Source organism: Platalea leucorodia (assembly GCF_965183815.1).
Source record: "Platalea leucorodia genome assembly, chromosome: 14".
Lineage (NCBI taxonomy): Eukaryota > Metazoa > Chordata > Aves > Pelecaniformes > Threskiornithidae > Platalea > Platalea leucorodia.
The window spans coordinates 5,437,541-5,459,548 of NC_138836.1; the positions used below are offsets into that span (position 1 = coordinate 5,437,541).

The 22,008-nt window shown below is 43.9% G+C and overlaps 1 protein-coding gene across 2 annotated transcripts in view; it reads left to right on the top strand.

Moving 5' to 3' along the window:
- The first annotated feature begins 9,115 nt into the window (after nt 1-9,115).
- Nucleotides 9,116-22,008, top strand: part of RPTOR (regulatory associated protein of MTOR complex 1) — a 161,218-nt gene continuing 148,325 nt past the window's right edge. For both annotated transcript variants that reach the window (XM_082326775.1, XM_082326776.1), the window contains exon 1: nt 9,116-9,805. In XM_082326775.1, coding sequence (XP_082182901.1) covers nt 9,644-9,805 — 162 coding nt within the window. In that variant the 5' untranslated portion in view covers nt 9,116-9,643. The remainder of the gene's footprint in view (nt 9,806-22,008) is intronic.

Consider the following 22,008-nt stretch of genomic DNA (forward strand, 5'->3'; position numbering starts at 1 on the left):
GCTGCAGAGATAGTAAGTGTAACTGGAATGACACAGAAGCTGCTTCCAGGCAGTGAGTGAAGCCGGAGACATTTTGGCTGGTATGTGGAGCTGGCACTTGCTGGGCTGAAGATGCAAGGAATGGCAGGAGCCCAGCGGAGGGCCTTCCTAGCCGGTTCTGAACCAGGACTGGGATGGCAGTGGAAGCCCTGAAACACCTCTTTCAGAGGGGAAAGAGGGACTTGCAAAGCTCTGGGCTCCTCCACACCTGGAGCGGTGCACATTTCTTTTATTATTTGTTACAGCATTTTGCACTTCTAGAACTGCAATGCCATCCAAACTTGAGAACATCAGCACTGCCCTGCTTTACTTGTGCATAATAATAATATTGCCAGCATGTGGTCTGTGGGGCTGATTGCCTTATGCTGTTTCTTTGGGCTTTTCTGCATGGGAAATGCAAAATAAATTAAATCGTGAATCCAGAATATGCTAGCTATGCTGCACTGCTTCCAAGGACAGAAACTCTTGGCATGGTCTTTGGAAGTGGAGTAAGCGGCTCATGCTTGCCACATCCTAACTGTTCAATCAGCAGTTTAATGGCAAGTCATTAGTGTACTATAAATTTGCACTTTATATGTATTTACGTAGTGCTTATTTTACCATGTAGAAAAGGCTTTACTTTGCAGCTGTATGGATGCTCCCCAGTGTAAGTGACAAGAAGAGAAGTTTGTGTGTATGTTCACCTCACTTCCATTAATTATAATAAGACTAGTCACATAATTTCTTAGAGACCTGCTGAATTTCAGCAGCTAATGTATCAGCCGTGAAACCCACCAAGACTTAGAAAACAGACGTTGATCACTGCGTCACTCTGTATCAGGAATTTGAGTTTGAAATATCCTAGGCATAAGGAAAAGGTTTTGACTGATGTATTTCACGGGAATGGTAAAAAGAGAACTAGAGAAACATGCTGATTCCATGGGTAATTACATTTCCTAGGTGTAGGAAGAGATTTTTGGGTTTCTCCATCTAAAACGGTGTTAGTGGTTAACACTACGTGGGCCAACCCAGGTGGTATTTTTCCATTCAGGGTTTCTTTTGGTTGGATCCAAGTCTTTTGGTTGTTACCTCTTTTATTGCACATCATAAAACCAAACCATAGCGGTTCTGAAGCAATCTCTGCATCATTGTGCAGGCATTTCCAAAGGCTGCTCCATGAAATAACTGTCACATTCCCATGCCCCAGAAGAAGTCAGTACGAGAACTTCCTGTAAAATGCGGAATTACTTCTTATTAGCCAGTTCTGCTCTGGTTAAAGGGAATGTCGAGTCCCGCCTGCCCTCCATGGGAAGGTGTGCTTGGCAAGGTAACTGCAAAAAGATACACCAGAAAACAGGACGTTTGGTCTGAAGGCTTTTGGCAGGCTCAGAAGGAGCCAGCAGAGTTCACTGGCTTCTATTTCTAGTGTATTGTGGTGGTTTTGTCCCTGACTCAGAGCTGATACTGATCTATAACAGCTACAGAGCGTTTAAGGAAACGTTTCTGCTCTTAATAATGAGAAAACCGGTGAATATCTGCTGAGGTGACATCTGTCATGTGTTTTTAAACACACATAGCCTGATAACCTAGCAAATTATCCAGATTGCAAAGAAACAAAGGGAGATAATGATAACAAATGAGCTTACATTTATGTAACGCCTTTCATTGAGATGGATAGCAAAGAGATTTGAGAACTCTATTAACGGCTTCTACAAACTATCTAATCTATCGTATCCCCAAACGTATTGAGTGCGGCTTCACTCAGGCTTTATGAGAAAAACATCTCCATTAAGCAACCAATTTTTGTCAGTCTTCGGAGTGGTCATTTAAGTGTCCCCTGTGCAAGCAGGAACACAGAAATCTTTACATTTGTCGGTGAACTAAAGCCACCTTTGGGGTGAAATGCAGCAGTTGCTTCACAGTCTAAATTACTTCTAACTTCTTTACTACCTTGTATCCAAGGATGTCAAACACACTGATTGACTAAACTCTACAGCTACTGATTTGTCAAGAAACTTGCCCTTTTATAGTTCAGCGGTGGCAAAGAGAAAAGATAGAACTCCCAAATTTTCTGCTTCGAACTGCTGCATCACCTCTTCTTTCTCTCTCTCCTTTTCCTTGGTGACAAAAAATTCCCCTGGTGGCAAAGCATTTCTTCCACTAAAACGGCAAGGAGAGATTTTTGACCTAGTATTTCTTCTGGCCTTTTCAACATGGGAAGATGAATCCCGGTCACATTCCTAATGGAGCACTCCTGACTAAGACACAGCTTTGCACCCATTTTCTGTCTCCCACAATTTTAAGGCAGCCTGAGTGTGTTCATAACAGCACATTGCATCAGCATCGGGGGCCGGGGGCACTTAAGAACAACCGGCATGTGAAGTGCTCTGGCCGCGATCCTCAGCCCTCTCTAAGTCCCAAGTGCATCTCCTAGAATAAAGTGGCCGCTGCTTTCTCCTGCGTCAGCGGTGGGATACTCAAATGCAGGTGGCACAGGATTTTCAGAGGGACGCTTGTGGTTTTTTACAGGGCAGAGAGGTGGCTGCTCTGCAGAAACCGTGGGGCGGCAGGGCCCTGCGTTGAGCAGGGCGGTGTCACTGCAGCCGTGTGGATGTGTATTCCCCTCTCCGGAAGCAAAATGAGTTGGGATAAGACTCAGCGGCCCTATGGTGGTTTCCTCTGCTTCAGGTTTGATTTGTCTTCTGTCCTCAGTCTTCTCAAGCTAGTCTTGTCTGGGCAGGGGAAAGCCTCAGATTTTCTGTTCCTCCTAGCCACCGCCCCGGTCCCTGTGCTGTAGGTGAAGTGCTCGGAAAGCAGGAGTTGCAGCAGCAGTTACTCACGAGACGGTATTTTGTACCGGAGTGCCTTTGGCAGGCAGGCAGGCAGGCAGGTGCTCTCTCCAGCCCAACCTGACGGGTTTTACGCTACAACTGCTGCTTCGCAGCAGCGCCGGGGCAGTGCCCGTAGGAGCGCACGTTTCCCCGCCCATGCGTGTTTAAAGGCAGCGAGTTAGGAAGAGCGTGGCGGTGCTAGAACAGACTCATCGGTTCTCTTTCTCGCAGAGGGAGGTCACTGGGATTCTTTTACGAGATGGAGAGTCAGTTTTGTGAATCATTTTTTGATGTGTATTGGATTTGGCACATAACATCCACCACCCCCTTCTCACCTGCCTCCCGATCCCTTCCTCCCCAGGCTCCAATTCCCGTTTCCAGCCTCAAGTCTTCGATTCACATTTACTGCAAGGAGACAAATGCGGAAGTCTATGTGCTGTACATGCATAAATAATAGAACTGAAATCATACGTAGTTAAAAATAGATATTCTTCCTAATAAATATTTTACCTACTGTCTTTAGGATATAAAGCTCCCCTGACTGAAGTGTTAAAACAAACCTTGTTGTTAGCCCCTAAATGCTTAAAACAACCCCAGCCATGGCTGTACAAACAGTGCTTGGCTGAGAGGCTGTGTATGGGGAAGGTATGTGTTCATACACATAAGCACATAGACAAACACCTGCTCTTAAAGCCTTAGGAAAGGTAGCCCTTTGGCTAAGGGCACAGACCTTTGCATCTGCCTTCCACTCATTTGGTGACCTGTGAATTTGACTAATGAAAACTAAAGATAAAATCTCTCTTGATATTTATGAATAACATTCTTCTTTCCATACCTTCCTTTCTTCCTGCCCAAGAGTGGAATTAGAATTAGCTGGCTGAATAAGGCAAAACAATGGACACTGACAGAGACTGCGATAGGAGAATTTTTCATTAAAAAGAGTGACAGGTGGAAGAATTTGTCCAAGTGTGTTTCTGGAAGATAATCCTGCTGCATTTTGGTTTTTAGGACATCACTTAATGTCCCTTACTTGACATGGTGTTTCCACTCCCTATATTCCCTAGGAGCAAGGGTTTTACAATGCCACTTTAATCGAGAACAGATTTGCTAAACCCGGGCTCAGCTTTATAGAAGATAAAACCAGGATTGAAACACAGTGATCTGAAACACTGTGAGCTCCCAACATGAAGTACGGTAGGTGAAGTTCTGCCTATGAGTGTGTGTGTGTGTGTTAGGGGGGTGCAAAGCCAGCTAGGCAATAAGTGCCACAAAGAATTCAAAGGGAAAAACTCAGCCTGCGGGCAGGCAGATGTGGGAGTGCAAGAAACAAATACAAACCAGCTAAAGTACCTTCAAAGGGAGCAGGAGCTGGAGCATCTCCCTGCACTCGCAATAAGAGCTTCCTTGGTGCTGAAATGCATAGGAGAATAAATTAACCAGGCATTTGACCGTGGGACTCCCAGTCGTATTTTCAGAGCCCTAAAACGTAATTGGCATTCCAGACTGAATATAGGCATGTTTTCCTTGTTAGGCAGGCAGAGAGCTAGTCAATACAGCCAAGCAAGTTTAGGACACAGCTCACTTCACCCTGCGTTTTTTCAGATGAATTGCACTGCTAAGCTCTATTGACTGACTCGACTAGATCTTTATTAACTCTAACAGAAGCCCAGATGCCTTGCTTAGACACAGGCACCTACCTGGCTAACACATAAATCATGCCACCCATGCAGTGGTCCAGCAAATGTGGTCTAGATGAAATCACCGCAAGTTGGATGTCGATACGAGTTGTCAAGGGCCCCCTGTCAACATGGAAGGAGCAGGGTGTTCTAGAGATCCAGCTGGGGCTGCCTTGATGGCTTCCACTGCTGGCTTGGATGAGCGATTAGGAAGCACGCTTACTAGGTTTTCAGACTAAAGCTGAGTGTGCCTAGAGCATGTCAGAGGACGGGACTGGAATCAAGAAAGGTTTGGACAAACTGGAGACATCAAAAAAGATTTAATTTCACTTCAGTATGGAGAAATAAGCTGTTTTCTCTGCCCGCTGAGGGTAGGAATGAAGTACCTGCTTTAATTTTAAGATGGAAATTAGCTGTCAGGGGCAGATTGCCTGGAGAAGTTATGTAGTTTCCATCATTGGAGGTCTTAAGAGCCCGTGATACCGTAGAAATATGAACTAAACATTATAAGTAAATAAATCAGAACATTAAGAACGCCCACACAAGCCCAGCAGGAGAAGCACATACATAGCCTAGATTCTATACTCTAGTGGCGTGGGGCTTGCTCTGGCCTATTGATGTTGAGAAACATTTTGCCTGAGTAAAAGCTGCAGAATTTTCTCTGTCATGAAAGAAACCAGGACCTCACACTGGACTATGGAGTGAAATGAAAGAAGTCCAGGGAATGGCATCACTTCTAACTAATTTTTATGGAGATATAAATAGAAAATTATTTATGTCTCCCTTTGGGTCTTGCCCTATGGAGACTGAAATAAGGTGAGTTGCTTTGATTAAAGCACATAGATGCAAATGATCAGAGAGCCCATGACCACCATCCTGAATATTTTCATTATCAGAGAGCAGATGCCATCGGGGCGAAGTGCTTGGCAGTGCTATTTTTGAACAAATCAATTCATTCTGATTTCCATCAAAACTTGCAAAATTAGGAATTCAAATAGAGACTGAGCCCCACTGACCTGCAGCATGTGTCCTTTAGAAAAGGATATTTGCGAGGCTTATTCAGAGATCTGATAAAGTGCAGATAAATTTTTTCATTTGATATTTACTGGCTCTGGTCAGTTCACAAATTCCCAATCGCAGATTTGCTAGAACTAAATGTTATGCCCTTTTCATCATGCATTAAAAAAATAACATGTATTCAGCACATAGATTATGTTATGCCAGTCAGGTCTCAGAAACTGTCACCCGTTTGCTGAGGTTACGGGTGCCCTGCCGTGCTGGTCCCCGTGGCCTGCGCTGTGCCGGCTGGGGGAAGCAGTAAGTCACCCCGTGGGCTGGGGGCAGTGGGACCCCCAGCTCTGCGGTGATAGCTGCTTTGGGGCAGCGCCGTACCGCTCTGTCGTAGGTGCACAGGCTGATCGTGCCCTGTCTCAGCCCACTCCTGGCTGAGTCGCTGCCTGTGCAGGCAGTATTTCTTGACTGCAGACTCTTACAGTGTTTTATCACCTGCAGAAATGGCACAGCAGCCTTAGAAAGGTCATAAGAAGCCCATGAGGTCCCCCTATTTTTCAGGCAGCCAGCCTTTCTGATGTTTCTCTTGTTTGGCTCTTTTGCAATGCCCCAACAACACAATCCAAATCCTTGGGAGTAGCAAGGGCTCCATCCTGAATCACCGCGCAAAGACTGGAGGAATATTTGTTGTGAAAACTGTGAGAAGAGCCTGCGTGTGCAGCCCCGTTACCAGCGTGGGAACTGGCCCCGGGCTGTCTGCTGCAGAGGACAGGGACTGGTCACATAGCCCGAAGCAGGTGTGTGCCTGTGAGCATCTGTGTCCACAGGCATCCCCGTAAGCGTGACCGGTCTTATTCTTCTGTGGGAAGTTATATAGTATACAGTATACAAGTATATAGCTTGATCCAGTACAGCGTGAACATAAAGGGCTGCTAAGCCAGCACTCTGCACTTTATCCTGCCAGTATAAAGAACCGCTTGCGTGTAGGGACCTTCTATCTATTATTGCAAGGCAAGAATAGTTGTAATCTGTCAATTTAATCTGTTATTCTGCTCAGAATCTGGGGCCAGAGGGCTGACCCTGCAAGGAAATGGGGGGTCCTGATGGCAGTGACGCGCATCATCATATACTGCCTCTGGTATGGAGAAGCACAGGGAATCCTGGCCAGCAGTGACAAGAAAGGATGCAATTAAACCGGACAGGGTGGATCCACAACGGGAACAGTCAAGCGGAGAGCCGCGGGTCTAGACGGAGGTCCTCCCGGGAAGCGCACGTCTGGGATAATGGGAGCGTTGCAGGTCAGAGCTGATGCGTTCAGAGCTGTGTGGGAAGCCTGCTGACAGCCTGCTCTCGCTGTCTGGTTCTTATCCTGACAGCCAAGCCGTCACTGTGGCTCTGCTCTGAGGCGTTCTCCTGCCACCTTCCCTGTCCCCTTCCCCCTCGAGCCCCTATCAGGTGGAACCGAGCAGAGATGCTGGTGTGGGTGGGATGAAAGCAGTGGGAGCACTGAGAGCCTCAGGGGAGCAGGGCAGCGTTTCAGAGAAGTCCCTGAAATAAAGGGGCAGGACGTGGCAGCACAGGGGACGGGGGAACGCACGGCTCTTCCAGCATAGGCTGGAGACTTCGCCTAGCCGACCATGAAAACACACAGTCTGTATCTTAAATAATCACCGTTTTAAAGCTGTGCATATGGGAAGCGAGGCAGATTTGTGCTCTCTGCCCTCTGGCAGCTGTGTCCTTCAAAGGTATTTTTGGTGGCAGCTCCCAAGGCCGCGCAGCAGCACGTTCTGGTGGGACCGGCTCTGGCACACGCTCCCGAAAGCCGTCGGGAGCTGGGATTAGCGACCTGTGCTGCCCAGCGTGAGGGTCCATCTGTGCAGCTGCAGCGCTGGATTAGCTGCCCCGGGCGCTCCAGTGGCTGTAATTTTTTCAGGTGGTGTGTTGGGATTGTTACTCCCATTTTGTGTAGCTGCTATTGGTATGAGGAAATCATTAAAGGTTAGCAGAAACACAACCATAAGTGCTTTCTATGCCACAGCAATTCATTTCAGTAACAATCATGTAGCTATGATCAGCCATCAGCATAAAGCACCCGTAAAGCAATGAATCAGCTCAGTCAGTAAATCAAAGGAGCAAAAGCAAATGTTGGCCACCCCAGAGCCTACAAGAAACATTATTTTCTAATCTGCTGTAGAGAACGGTCCTCGCATTTGAAAAATTCCACGCACGTAAACACACTGAAAATATTAATGAAAATTAATGATTCTATAAATCAAATTGTACTTGTATTCTTAGATTTCCACTTTGAACTAATTTTTACACATTTAAAGTATTACAAATATGAATGCAGTTGGACTTGATTACCGCTAAGAGCAAACACTCTGAGGGACTTCATTAGGAGGAATACCTGATATTCATTAACCTTCAGTTTATTTGATAGCAAAGAGGATATATTCCTGAAATAATACATTGGCTTTTCCTCATATATAGAGTGAACACCAATCAGACATAATTCTGCTGGAGTCTGTTGGCCGGTTTCACCACTCTCCTGCTTTTTTGCCCCAGTATAAGCGAGCACACAACTGAAAGTGAAGTCAGGTCCAAGAACCAGCACTACCAGACTGGTACCCGTGCCTGTGCCGCGGCAGGGTGCGTTAGGGAAACCAGGGCACGCCAGGGCAATGCTCGTGCTGCTCAGAGCCAGGAGCTTGACATCACAAATTTATTTTTATCTCTGTTTAAGATGAAGATCATCAGAACTGTAAGTGTAGGGCAGGGTGGTCTGGAAGGCTTGGTATGTCATGGAGTCAGCCTTGTGGTGCTTTAAGTGATGGAAACCAAAGTCATGTTGATTTTTTTTGCGTATTAACTTTTCGGCACCCCGAAGGTAATCAATTAACTTGATCCTTCAGCGTTGCAGGAGGGAAAATCCCTGGAGGACACAAGGACATCGCATCCTACGGCTCCCAGTGAAGAAGCCCGTGGTGGACGTGCAGCTTGGCGGGGCAGTTAAAGCTGCGGATGGCGTGGATGAAATCTTGCCCTTTTGGCCTCTGTCTGCAGCAGCGCAGGACTTTCAGCCCCCAGCTCGGGACAGACGAGCCCACCGCCCCCGGTGCTGCTGCGGCTTGGCCCCTCGCCCTCCACCCGAGCAGCCTCTCGGGCGCACTCAGGCTGGGACCCCCGGGGGTGCCTGGGTGCCTGTTGTGCCCTTGAAACGCCTTTTCCCCACAGGCAGCCCCAAACCTGCCCAGTCTGCGGTGCCCCCCCACCCCGGGCGGCCCTCCCGGACGGGCTGGCACCGCGCACCGCCGACATCTTGAGGCCGCGCACGGCAGGGGAAGGGCCGGGCGAACCGGGAACCTTCACCCGGGCGATCCCCGCCCGCTCGGAGGAGGGCGGCTGTTTTAAGCCCTGCGGCTCCCGGGGGAAGGCTCCGGGAAGGCTGCGGGACCGCCCGGCCCGCGGTAGGCCGGGGACAGGCCGCGCTGTAACCATGGTAACCGCGGCTGGACCGCGGCGGCCCGGCTTGTCCCACGCGGCGGCCCGTAGCGCGGTGCATTGTGGGCCGGGGGAAGATGGCCGCCTCCTTGATGTGGTGGTGAGAGGAGTCGGGCTCTCCGGCGCCGCGGGACGAGTCTCCCCTTTTCCTCCCGCCTCTCGCCCGCTCCCGGTCCGCAGCTCGCCGATCCGCTCTCGGCCCGCCGGTGCGCGAGGGAGCTGGGAGCCGCGATGGGCCGGGCGCGGCTCCCGCCGCAGAGAGTGCAGGGCCCGCGGGGCTAGAGGCGCGAGTGGAGGCCCGGGGCCCGGTCCCCGCCGGCACCTCGGCCCTCCGCCGGGCCGGGAGGCGCCGCCTTCCTCGGAGCCCGGTCGGGGCTGCTGTCTGCGGGCGGCGGAGGAGGAGGAGAGTCGCCAGGTGGAAGGCGCTGCTTCCCCCGGGCTCGTCCTTACCTGCACACCTGGGAGAGGAGCCTCCCTCTGCCCTTGCCCCGTCCTCCCCCCCGCCAGCCCGCCTCCGCGCTTCCACCCGCCGGAGGGATCCCTCGGCCCCCGCTGCGTGCTGGGCTGGAGATTGCTGCTCACTTGTTGCCTGGCACTTTCCCTCTGATGGAGTCTGAGATGCTGCAGTCGCCTCTTCTGGGGCTTGGGGAGGAGGATGAGTCTGACCTGACTGACTGGAACTTGCCTCTGGCCTTCATGAAGAAAAGGCATTGCGAGAAGATCGAAGGCTCCAAGTCTTTGGCTCAGAGCTGGAGGATGAAGGACCGGGTAATGCTCAAGGGCAGGATGGGTTTTGGAGGAGGAGTGGGGGGGACAGGTGGTGAAAAGGGAGGAGTAAGTGCTCAGAGGGCTGCTGCACTTCAAGCAGCAGTCTGTATTCAGCTGAGTATTTGATCCGATAGTCTAACTTGCCTTTAGTTTGTGTGCCTGTCATATGGTATTATGGGAAGCAAACATGCAGATGGGTCAAAAGTACTAATTCCAAGCTAATGATAATACACTCTTTGAGTAGCGCTCTCATTTAAGCTCTCTAAATGAAATTTGGGTACTTGGTGTGTTTCAGGAAAGACAATAAAATTAATGAGGTCTTAAAGAGCTCCCTGGATCAGCAGGTTAATGAAGCAAGCACAAGGTGCAATAAACGTAGTCATTACAATTGTCTAGTGGTGAAGATGCAGGGAAGCTTTGTGGTTTTGAAGTTTGCCACCAGCATGTTATGTGGAATATAAAATTAAGACATTAATTTGTGGGGAAACTGAGATTATGTGATTTTGGAGGCAGAAAATAGTTATTAGATGAAGCACTTACTGTATTAAAGCAAGGTGCTTCTCTCTTGTTTGGATCTATGTTGCATATTAAACTGATAAAGCCAAGTGTGTCAAAGAAAGATCCCTGCCAGGGTGTCTTGAATCCTGTGTTGCGTCTGTGTCCCAACTTAAATATTTTAAGTTAAAAGCAAATAAACAAAGCACCTAAGAAATGCCATGGATAATCAGCTCCCCTCATTCTGTTCTTGGAATCTGCTTTGGGTTACGGGATTCCTTAGGTCTCAAAGTTGTTTTTCCCATAACTTTGTGTTTTTGAATACGTATGAGTTCTTTTTGGTGACCAAATTGCTGTTATGTTTATGATCCCTCTTGTAATACTATAGAACAACTTGGGAACTGCTGTTGAAACTCCATCCTGTAATTTCTTTCCAGAGGCATTATGACCAGGCATGCGGATGCTATACGTGAGCCTAAATGTTCCTAGAGGGGTGTTCACCTAAATGGTTATGGTTCTCAGAAGTTCTGGGAAGGCTCTGGCTGAACCGGAATCATTTGACTGAATAGAATTGTGTACTGAAAATTTGACTTGGCAGATCATTAATGGATTGAATTGAGGGTTTTTTTTGGATATAATTTTAAATGAGCCACAGAACACAAAGTTTTGTGGTATGTCTTCTTTAAAGGATTTTGGCAAAGAACAGATTTTTCTCTAGTCGACTGTGGAGGTGTGATGAGCTTGCTTGTCTATTTTAGTGATCCCTCTGCTTTCCTGTGAAGCTTCCTGCTCCCTTATTTCCTAATCTGCAAAGTTGTCTTTTTCTAAATTGGGAATGACATTGACTTGATCAAGATAATCAATAGGTTGTACAGCATAAGCATGAGTAAAGTGGTAGTAGTCGGCTGTCTTCTCCGTATTTGTTGTGAAATGTTTCATATGCATGTTCCAGCCGAAGAGAATCACTTCAATGAAGGTGAGAGCAGTGGTTACAGTGATCATCACAGCCCAGCGTCTACCGTCCTTACTCCTATGGAGTGGCAGTTTCTTCTTCTGAGTCTTCTGTGCTGTGGATGGTGTGCTTTTCATGAAATAGTGTGCTACTCGCTGTGAATGAGCTTAGCGAAATCAGGCCCTGAATCATTCTCTAAGATATTGAGTCTTATTTTTGTAGATGAGGAAAATAAGAGCAAATCTGACATTTTCTGTTTAGTCTTTCTGTTTTCACTGTCAGCTTGAATCAAATAACTTTTCTTTGTATCAGGGTCAGTGATGCTGCTCATATGTCATTTGTATCTGGACAGCTTTATCAGGTATTGTTTGGACAAACTTGCTGTTGTGTGTAATTACTTTTTGCTTAAGAACAGATTCATAGGAATACATAGAAAGCACATAAAGACACCTGAGAGAGGAAGAGAAGCTGATTTAGGAATGCTCATTACTTTTAAATCTTAACAGTTATTTTTCATGTCTTGTATTTTATTCAACTTTTTAGCTATCATTGGATGTCTCCTTAGCATTTGATGCGATACAACAAACTTATCAGAACTTCAAATGGTGAAGAAAGGGGTCTGAAGATGGGGTGTTTAGAATTCTGTGTGGAAAATGACGTTCGTTAAATATTTTCCCCCAGCTAACTGAAGTTAGGTTAATCCTGCAAAATAGTTCATAAAGTCATGTAATCTGGTTTGACGGTGTGTTACACGAACAGAAGGTAGAAGACTAGCTTGCTAGTTGATGCTGCTGGTGTTTTCATGTAGACCAACTGAAAACAGCAGTTTGAGTGTAACGGGTTTGTCCAGCAAATAAAGTGCTGTAATAAAAATGCAGGAACTTGAGATTTTTGGGGGTTTTATTGTGAAGCATTTTGGAATAATAGTGTGAGGGAAGATATGCAGTAATCTGTCAGCCTTTACTGGCAGGAAGTGTACTGACCTTTTGTTGATTTTTTTTTTTTCTTTTCTTTTTTTTTTCCTTTTTCTGATTTCACTTAACTGTTTTGTTATATGCTCTCTGGCATTATAAATGAATTATTTCTCTCATCTTGTTGTTTTAGCTGTCTTCAGAAAGTTTCCTCTCTTTCTTTTCTCTGGCTTTAGAGCATTATTCCCCAGTGATCAGAATTTTGTGTTGCAGCCATGCTTGTTTTAGTCAGCGTTCAAGGCCTCTGATGTCTCTCTACAGCTGCTAGTCTAATTAAAAGCAACATGTAGTCACTTCCCTCCGGTCTCAATCTGACTGCGGGTCTATTGCATTCCCCAATTTACTTTACCTTCCTTTTCTTGTCTCTTGCCTCCTTTTTCCACAAGCCAGGTCTGACTGACTTCAGATGTGCTCTTGTCTTGGAGATGCTATTGAAAGAGATTTTCTTGAGGGCTGGAGGGGATATATCTCTTGGTGTGAGTTGAGAGTGTGGAAAGCATTCCATTATTTTGAATTTGATAAATTAACTTGTCAAAGCTTAGGATGGGAACCATTATCTGTGTTTAAACATACCAGCCTATCTCTAAATCAAGAAATTCTCAAAGGTTAATTAAAACAAGTCTCTATTTGCCTGAGTTGCAGGTAAATCTGTGGCATTTTTTCCATGTGAATCATGAAAAAACACAGGCAGTGGCAGATGTTGCCCTTATTCATCATCTTCAGTAGTCCTAGGGAGTGATCCTAGCTTTACTATAGTTGGAGGAAATGACTCACTAAGATTTGGGAATGGAGTGACTCTTTTTTTTCATCTTACTTCATTGCTCTAAAACCCCCAGAGTTTATATGAACTTGAAGGTTCTTTAGAAGGCAGGACTCTAATAAGAGGGAAGAATCAAATAAGAGAAGTAACGAGTGGTAAATCTAGATAAAATAACTGAACATTCACTTGCCCCCCCGCCCCTTTCATCCAGGACTGCTCTGAAAACATTTAATCCTTCATCTCCTGCTTTCATGGACGACGTATGCCATCAAAGTGACACTGCTTTGATCTATTATTTATTTAAAGAATGTTTTTAATACAAGAGGGTTGGAATTATGCTTTGTGTATTGAATTAAATCTCACAGCCTTAGTAGCAACCAAATCATGAAACTTAATTTAAATAAAAAGATTTAAAATACACCAGGTTTTACTGACAAGTTGCTACTAAATTCAGAATATTTAAATTAAGATTGCTGTACTTATATTGATTTCTACAATAAGCAGAGAGCAACAAAGGTGGTTGTAATAGTTTTACTTTAACATTTTTTTCCTGCTGCCTCGTAACTTGCTAGGTGAGAATTAAATCCTGTTTTTATGAGAAGAGGAATACACAATTAGGTGTCTATGGAAATGCAGATTAAAGCAGGACCGCATACAAATGCGCTTAATTCAGATGAGCAGAGTTTACCTGCCTGCACAGTAAATGTTTCATGTGTCGAAGGAAATTAATGAAGGATAACAGCATTGGAAGTTTGTGTGCGTCACTTCAGCTTGAAATAGTTGTTTCAATCTAAGGAAGCTTTCCGGGCACTCTTGTAACGGACGTGGCTTGGCTGCTGCTTGCTCTTAGAGCGCTGGAGGCTCATCTCCCCCCTCTCTGCTAAGTCTCGTTTAGTGTGTTTGTTGTGAGCTGAAATAAGGCAGCAGGAATCTGGTGGGGGGAGAGGGTGGGAGTTTGTGTTTTGGCAGCAGCCTTCACTTTAGTTTGACTTATTCCATCTTAAATGTTTGTTTTCTGTTTGCTTGTGCATGATCACAGACTATCAACTATGTTCATGTTTAGGAAACTCATAACCCAGTAAATAGTCTGGGATCTAACCCAACTGATATGTAGTTTCCGTTCTTCCCCTGGTATGAAAATAAACTCTTAGGAAGACTAGCTTGGAGCACTTTGCTTTGATGCTAGAGTGTGGCCCTGAGAACTGGTAATGGTGTGAATCTCTCTAGGTCAGTGGTTGAAATCCATTTTAGGTCAATAGTTGCTAAAAGTGGCAATTGCTGTCCAGTGAGGTGTGTGAATTGGGTGGTAGCATTGCGAGGGCACCTGCTGGGTTACAAATGTCTTTAAAAAGAAAAGAAAACAAAAAAACCTAGCTTCTCCCCAAACTGACCCCCCTGCTGTAAGTAATGAGCACTGTCATCTAAGTTATGGATTTGTATCTTCTCTTACCTAGAACAAAGATAATTTAGAATTAGGATGGTTGTGTATTGATTGGATAGAGGTGGAAAGCTTGCGCTCTGTCTACCACTATCTACAAATGTTTTTATGTCTAAGCCGAGAGATGACTTTGATTAACAGCTCTGAAGAGTACAGCTAGTCACATATTTTGAAAGAAAAAGATCTTACCTTTGTACACCAGTAGGAAACGCCAGTCTTCAACTCAAGTCAATCTCTTTGTCATCCTATGAATTTTCTCACTTCAGCTGAGATCTACGGGATGCAAAATGAATCTTACTTGGTAGTTACTGGCAGTGCCATCCGTACTTCCCGTGAACACTCTACTTAATCTCTTCCAATACCACAGCTATTGTGTCGACTTTAATCAAACCATGCTAATGGTAGGACGATGATGTGGTGATTTAGTATTTTGCTATGGAGGGCATTAGGCTTTAACTTCTGTTGTATACTTGATTAGCTTCGGTGGAGCATTAGGATAACTTCATTAGCTTATGTAATTTCTTATACTGAACATATCCAGGATTTGATTTTTCATAATATTGTTGTGAGGACTTTTTGCAAGATAATAAGTAATTTTTTTATGATTGTTGACCACAGGGAGTAAATGCACATTTTGAATTTGTACATTTGTGAATTTCTACTTCTACCAGATAGACGGGAAAGAAAATAGTTTTTGTAAATCTAAAATTTTAATGGCTTAATATACAAAAATGTCCAGGAGTCTTATTCCCTTAAATAGCTCCCTGAGAGTGCTTCATTGTAATTGCATTTGCAATATGAGTAATAAGTGATAGAAGTGCAGTGTAATGTGTGGGAAAGGAGCTGACAACATTGTCACGTGCAAAGATAATTTTAGAGTGGGGAGAGACTTCGCCGTTAGCAGTTGGAATGACAGAAAATAATTATATCTGTGTTTCTCCATTCAAAAAAATGCAATGAGAGAATAGATATATAATGGGCTTCATTTTTTGTCGTGGAGACTAGGGCAGTCTTGGAGGCTGGTGTTGCTGCGCTACTAAGCATATGGTATTTGGAGAGGAGTTAGGCAATTATTGCTACTTAAAATCAACATATATGTTGTAGTGGCTAATTACCCTCCTGCCCCCCCCCCCACGTTTGTAGCAATTTGAAAGGCCTGTGAATAGCAGGCAATGAAAACAATATACACCTTGAAAGATGTGCATAAGTGCTGGACTGTTATTGCAAATTGCATACTTTAATTAAAAAATATTTATCATTGTATGAGGCTTTTCCTCTAATTTCTCAAGTGTGGCAAATGTTAATAAACATTGGTAGAACCCTAGCGCAGGGTTCTACCTATTGCCAGATGGTAGCGGGCTGCTTCGCATGAAGCTCTTGTGGAGAAAGCTGTGAAACATCTGTTCTGCTGACAACTACCACTTCTTTATTTTGGCGTTGTGTATGTTTTGATAGTTGAGAGACTGAAGGTTATGTGAGCGTTTTGGAAATGTTTTGTTAATGCTTCTCTGGCTCTTGCATTTCTTGTCTCTGCCTTTGTGTAGATAGAGAAATTCAAGGGCACCAGGCTTCCTCGGAGTTTCATTTTTGTTTGTCTCCGTGGGTTATGTAGGTTTTCGGGGAAGTTTTGGGGGTTTGGTTGTGTTTTTCTCTCTGAGATGTTGTTTTAATTGGCTTGCTGCTGTGCTGATCTTCTACCCTTGAACGTTTCCAAAGGTGACTGTTAGCATAGCATGGCCATGGATAACTGAGGGAGGCTATTGATTGTTCTCTGTGTCTCAGAGCTTTAACTGGCGTTTCCAAGTACATTTGATAAACTCAAGATGTTTGTCTTGCTCTTCTATTCTTCTGTGTGCTTTAGGTAAATTATCTAATGAAATGCTTAAAACCAGATTCCTGTTAATGGCATTCTTTAATACAAAGCTGTGATGTGGGATACAATAGGTGGCAGATGGCCTGAGGGCCTGAAGAGTTCCTTTTTACCTTTTTGTCTTAGCGCTTCTACCAGTGACAACCCCACCAGTATTTTTACTTCTGTATTTGTTTGTTTATTCTTGCTGTGTTGTGGCAGGGTGACCTACAGCCAGAGTAGCTTTTGGTGGGTAGGGGATGAGAGCGGCAGTGTGATTAGTGCTGTGCTCTGCAGAACGGTGCCTCAGAGGTGTGTAAAATAGTCTATGGTAAAAGCGATGATGTGAGTCACTCCGGCCCTCTCTGTGCAGCCTGCCGTCTGGATGGAGCTCTGCCTTCGTGGCGGTCCCTCTGCTTGACTTCCCCGTAGTCTGCCAAAGCCTCAAGAAGGGGCACAGTCTACGGCATGGTTTGCTCTGAGAAGCCTGATAGTCTTCCCGCAGTGATTCCTCCTCTCTCTCCCATTCTTCCACAGCACATTAGCAGTAAGAAATTTAAAGCCCCTAAAGCAATCAGGTTAGGCACGGGGACAGTGTTCTGTACCGTATGGCCCTCAAATACAACCAAACATCTTCAGCTGAAGCGTCAGGAACATAAAAATGAAATTATGGACTTGATCTTGTCCTTATCATTTTCTCCTACTTGCTCCTGTAAGCTCAGGAAACTTCCTATTTTAAAAAGTTATTTTAATTTAGTGGAGCTGGCTGCGGCTCAGGGACTCCACTTAACGGGGACAGTGTGACTCCTGATCAAATGTATGTTGTATAGAATGTAGTATTGACTTGTTAAAGATCTAAAAATGTCTTCCAGGAATAATCTGAAATATTAGTTCGTAAGGAAGATCTGAAGATGAGGAAGTAAGTCAATGCATAGGAAGATGGACACCTTTTTAAAGATGGTGCTAGACAGGAGTGGGGATGTGGTGGAATGATGAAAAGAAGCCTGTGCAGAATGCAAAGCAGATAGGCAGTTGTGCTGAGGTGAGAAGGAGAGCCGTTGTCGCAGATCAAATGAGGAATAACATCTAGGAAATGCCTCTTGTTGATTCTTTTTGCATATTGTATAAAGAAAGCAAAGATCATAGAAGTAAATATTTGCTTACTATTATTTTTCATTATTTATAAGAAATGATTGGCAGGGACAAGAAAACACCATTTTGGTCATATGCATCTAAGCAGTGGTTTCAAGGCAATATTTTGATGCTTTGCTATGGCAGAGTGAGTCAGCCTACTTGACTTTGGAGGTTTTAATCTCAAGAGCAGTTCTGTCATGCACCATTACCTTTGATCTCCAAGGGCACCTTCAGAAGCAGAGGTCGCCGGGCCATAGCATGTCAATTGATATTATTCCCTATCAGACAGAGGAGATGCATGCTGTTCTCAGAGCAAGTAAATAGAAAGTGTATATGTTTATCTTGGGTATTGATTGACAGTAGTAATTAATCTACAAGTGTAAGCAGTGTTTGTAAAGTAAATAGTGAAGCCAGCAGTTAAAAGTCTGTTTTATGAGGCGCTGTGTTAGCATTACTGACTGCTCTTGAACTTTGTGTAGTAGCTGCATTCACTGGGTAAACGAACATGTTGGACATAATAAACCTCTGAAGAAAATTCATAGTATTATTGCAGAATACAGAGGTTAGAGAAGGAAAACAAACACTGGCGAGGAGTTGATCTAGGAACCTAGTGTATGCTGTCACAACAGTCACAGCAAGAACCGACCTTTTGGGCTACAGATGGCTGAAGACTACCTGCAGAGGTGTTGAATTATTAATGTTAACTTGAAGTATTTCTTTGCATTCTACTATTTGTATCACTGGAGAAGCACACTGAGATTTTTTTTTTTCATAACAATTTATTTCTCTTAAACTTTGTATAAAAAAAACTTCCTTGAAAGCGAAAGCTCTTCCTTTTTAGATGTTTTACCTTGCAAATGTTACAGGTGAGCTGAAGAGGACTGGCACATCTCTCTTGGTATTTGACCTGCTAAAGGCAAGATAGGTTAAAAAAGAACAACACTTGATTCTCAATCATCTCATGCAGTGTGGTGCAAAACGAGTGTGGAAGGGTACCAAATTAGAGCTCGATGGTGTGAGTGACTGCTCAAAGGGCAACGTGCAAACGGACGCCACTCCTGCGGCAAGGATCTGTGTTCTTTCTGCCTGTTCGCGGGGTAGAGATAAGCCACGTACAGCAGGGATACATTCTGAGTCACTCCTTCAGAAACTTTTCTTTGGTTTTGTGTGCAGTCGTGTGATCAAGTGGACCAGGAAGGTCAAGGTTTTGTCTGCCTGTTCAAAATTTTCAGCCTTTTCACCAGCTGATTTGCAAACTGGCATTCCTCAGTGGTGCGTTTTGTGCCTAAGCCCTGGAAATGATACCTGTGCTGTTAGAGAGCAGCCGGACAAAGTGTTGCCGCTTGCCCCCTCTTAGCCAGGAGCCTGAAATGGGAAGTTGCCAGCGAGTTCAGGATGCCCATCTCCCCCCGTGGCTGATCTGCCATGGGTCCCGTCGCCCCAGAAGAACCCCGCTCCAGTTAAGCATGGGGCTTGCTGCAAGAGGCCGCCTTGCCGTGAGAAAGCCTGCCGGGTGTGGGTGCGATGTATAAAAGCTTGGGAAAGAGAAAACATGGTTTTCTGGGTGTTGCAGAATGAGCTGTAACTGAAACTCCAAAGGGAGAACAATGTTTCATGTTGCTAAATATTGCTGTGACTGCCCAGCGTTTAGAGAACTCCTTGTTGAGGTATTCAATGGCATGTCTCTAGAACAGTTAACATTTTAGAGTTATCTGTGGAACACCTAGCTAGTTTTGCCTTTTGGTTGAGAGGCTTGTACTAAATCTGTATAAATGTCTATAAAGAAAAACATCCAAAAAAAGTCTTTAGGAAGGGCATGAATTTACTGAACAAGCAGGCAGAATTGAGCCTGCTAGCCAGTGAGGATTCCCAAATGAGACGGATATGAGGATTTCTCAGTCTGGAAATCTGTCCCAGTATTTGTATTTAATGCTGCTAAGTTCACCCTCAGCTCTGTAAAATAATGTAGCAGCATATATTTTATGTCTAATGCTGACCTAATCTTGTGTTTGTATTAACTCACAGAAGCAATTTTAACTTATTGGCATAAAACCAGGCAGGTTATAACGGTTGAGTGTTCATCTGTGTAATGTTTAAACAGAAATTTTTCAGCTTGAAAATTGCAGTGTAGAAATAAAATATTTATGGGGTTTAAAATGTCCATTCTTAAATGTTAGGTGAAGGTCTTATCACAAAATGCAAAATTTCTCGTAAATTGGTTGACTGACTTGTTCTTAGTATTACTTGAACTAGAAGATAAAACAGTTACATGACTCTCTTCTTAGTTGCTAACCCTGCTCTTACTTAGCCTATAACAAATCTTTAGCGACTGATGAAGTGGTATGTCTCAGTTACAGTCTGGACTGGAATTACTTTCAGGTATGCTATAATAGGATAAGTTGGGCTCCCTGTGATGATAGAATTTCAGGTTTTCAATCAAAACCATTCACATGAAGATAATGTAATGTTTTTATGTAGCTGAAAATAACTGCAGAAATCACACTAATTTTGGTTTGAGATACCTACTGGTAATGTTACTGTCTCATCTGCAAATCTGTTTTGTCTCAAAATGAAGCAAGAGGTGAATTAAAAATATTTTGCAAGTTCTCTATCTTTAGTATAATTTGTAAATTTTAATGTCAAATGCTTTAATAAGCATCTTTTCTTCTGGATAGACACAGAACTACCTCTGTTCACTTACTCCCATTTCTGATGGATTTAGGGTTTGAATTCAATACTGTTACTTCTCAGGAAGAGCTTTTTGACCGAGTGGATTTTGCCATTTAAGTATTGCAGGTTGTGACCCAGAGTTATTAAATCATTTTAAATTGGCTGCAATAGCGTTGTGAATTGTATCCAGTTTTTTTTTTTTTTTTTTTCATACAAATTACACTATATAGAGAAGAGTCCACAGTAAGAGCTTCTATGGTTTTGAACTTGAGCCTTTGCTGAGAAAGCATTTTGGATATTGGTTTTCCTAGAAGCTTGCCAAATATTCTTATGCTTCATTTTTTAACTCTAACAAAAATCCATTGAAATGTATTCTGCTGGATATATTCTTGAAATGTAGAAAAGAAAATTTCCACTGTCTTAATGACAGATGAGAATGTCCTAGTACTTCTTGTATTAAGAAGCTTTAAATATGCTACGAAGTTTCTGGTAGCATGTTCCAAAACAATTTACAAATGTGAAAAGCATTATTTGGTTTCTTGGCCTCAGGTTTTCTTTTGATCTGTAATGATTCAACATCATAGATGGATGTCGAGTAGGAGTCAGGGGGGAGTATGAGCCAGCTGTAATTCTTACTGAAGATGTGCTCTTTATTAGCAGAACAAATAGTCGTGAAGTATAATACTTTACGTCCTTTGTGGGGAGGAAGGCAGAGGGGAAATAACCCCATTTGTCTCTGGGATCAGTTAGACTGTTACTTTTCATTACCAGTTTGCTGTCTGATTTCAAGGAGAAATGCTTATTTAAAACACAGAACTTGGGAATAGAAAATAAATATCAGCCTGTTCAGCATAAGTCACAGATCAGACATTACTAGTGAAATATTGAAAAATAAGTCAGTATTAGACCGCAAATGGGAAACAATAAATAAATGAGACAGAAAAGATTGTTTGGCAGGATAGTTTCTCTTGAAAGAATGATTTGTATGGTTTCACTTCTAATAAGTTATTTTGTCCTGTAGTTTTCTTGTTTCCTTCTGGGTTGTTAGTGCCTGTTTGCTAGCGTGTGATTACTTCTAGGGGTGTTTGTGCCGTTTAACACCCTGCAGCACCATGTTTTTTCCTAGGCTGTGTGAGCTGGCAGTGGATGTACCATACCGAAAAGGTCTCCTTGTGCGCAGGTTAAACCTCAGTCAATGCAAGTAGTTCTGGAATGGTCAGATGCTTTGTGGTTGTGTGTGTGTGTGTGGTTTATTATTTTTTTTTTCTCCTGGATCGTACTGCTGAGCACTAACAGTCTCAACAAATGTGCATAGTTGGTACATAACACTTCTGTGCTGCTTGAAATAATAGAGAGTTACCTATTTAAGATCTCTTCTTAAATGTGATTCACTTCTTATCTTTGCCTGGTGCACAGGTGAGTCAAGCCAAATGTCTCAACAGGAACTGTGTGCCTCTGACTGTTTTAAGCATATTCGATGGGTTTTGGGAAAAGGAAGGCAGGAAAAGATGACACTGAATAATAATCTTGAAAGGTGTTGCGTTCCAAATGAAATTCTTTCCTTAGCTTTTGTTATCTCCTCAGAAGGAATAGAAAGGTTTCAAATTGCATGTTGTAATAAGTATTTATTGCAATATCGAAGTAACATGATGTTTTCATTGGTGCAATAGTCAATACTGCACATGAAATAGGTGAGCAGGTGCTCTTGCTGAGGAAGAATAAGGCACTGAAGTATTGGGTGCCAGGCATCTGTTTTACTGGGTAGAAAGCATTTAAAAATCTGTCCCTTAGGTTTTAAGACTAAAGGGAACTATTTTCATCCATTGCTACTTACGCACGGCAGCCTGCATCATGTATGAGCTTTTCTGTTCACAGAGCCCAGTAATGGATCTCCTGGTAACTGAAGGTGCAGGGAGCTTCCAGGTCATCTCCGA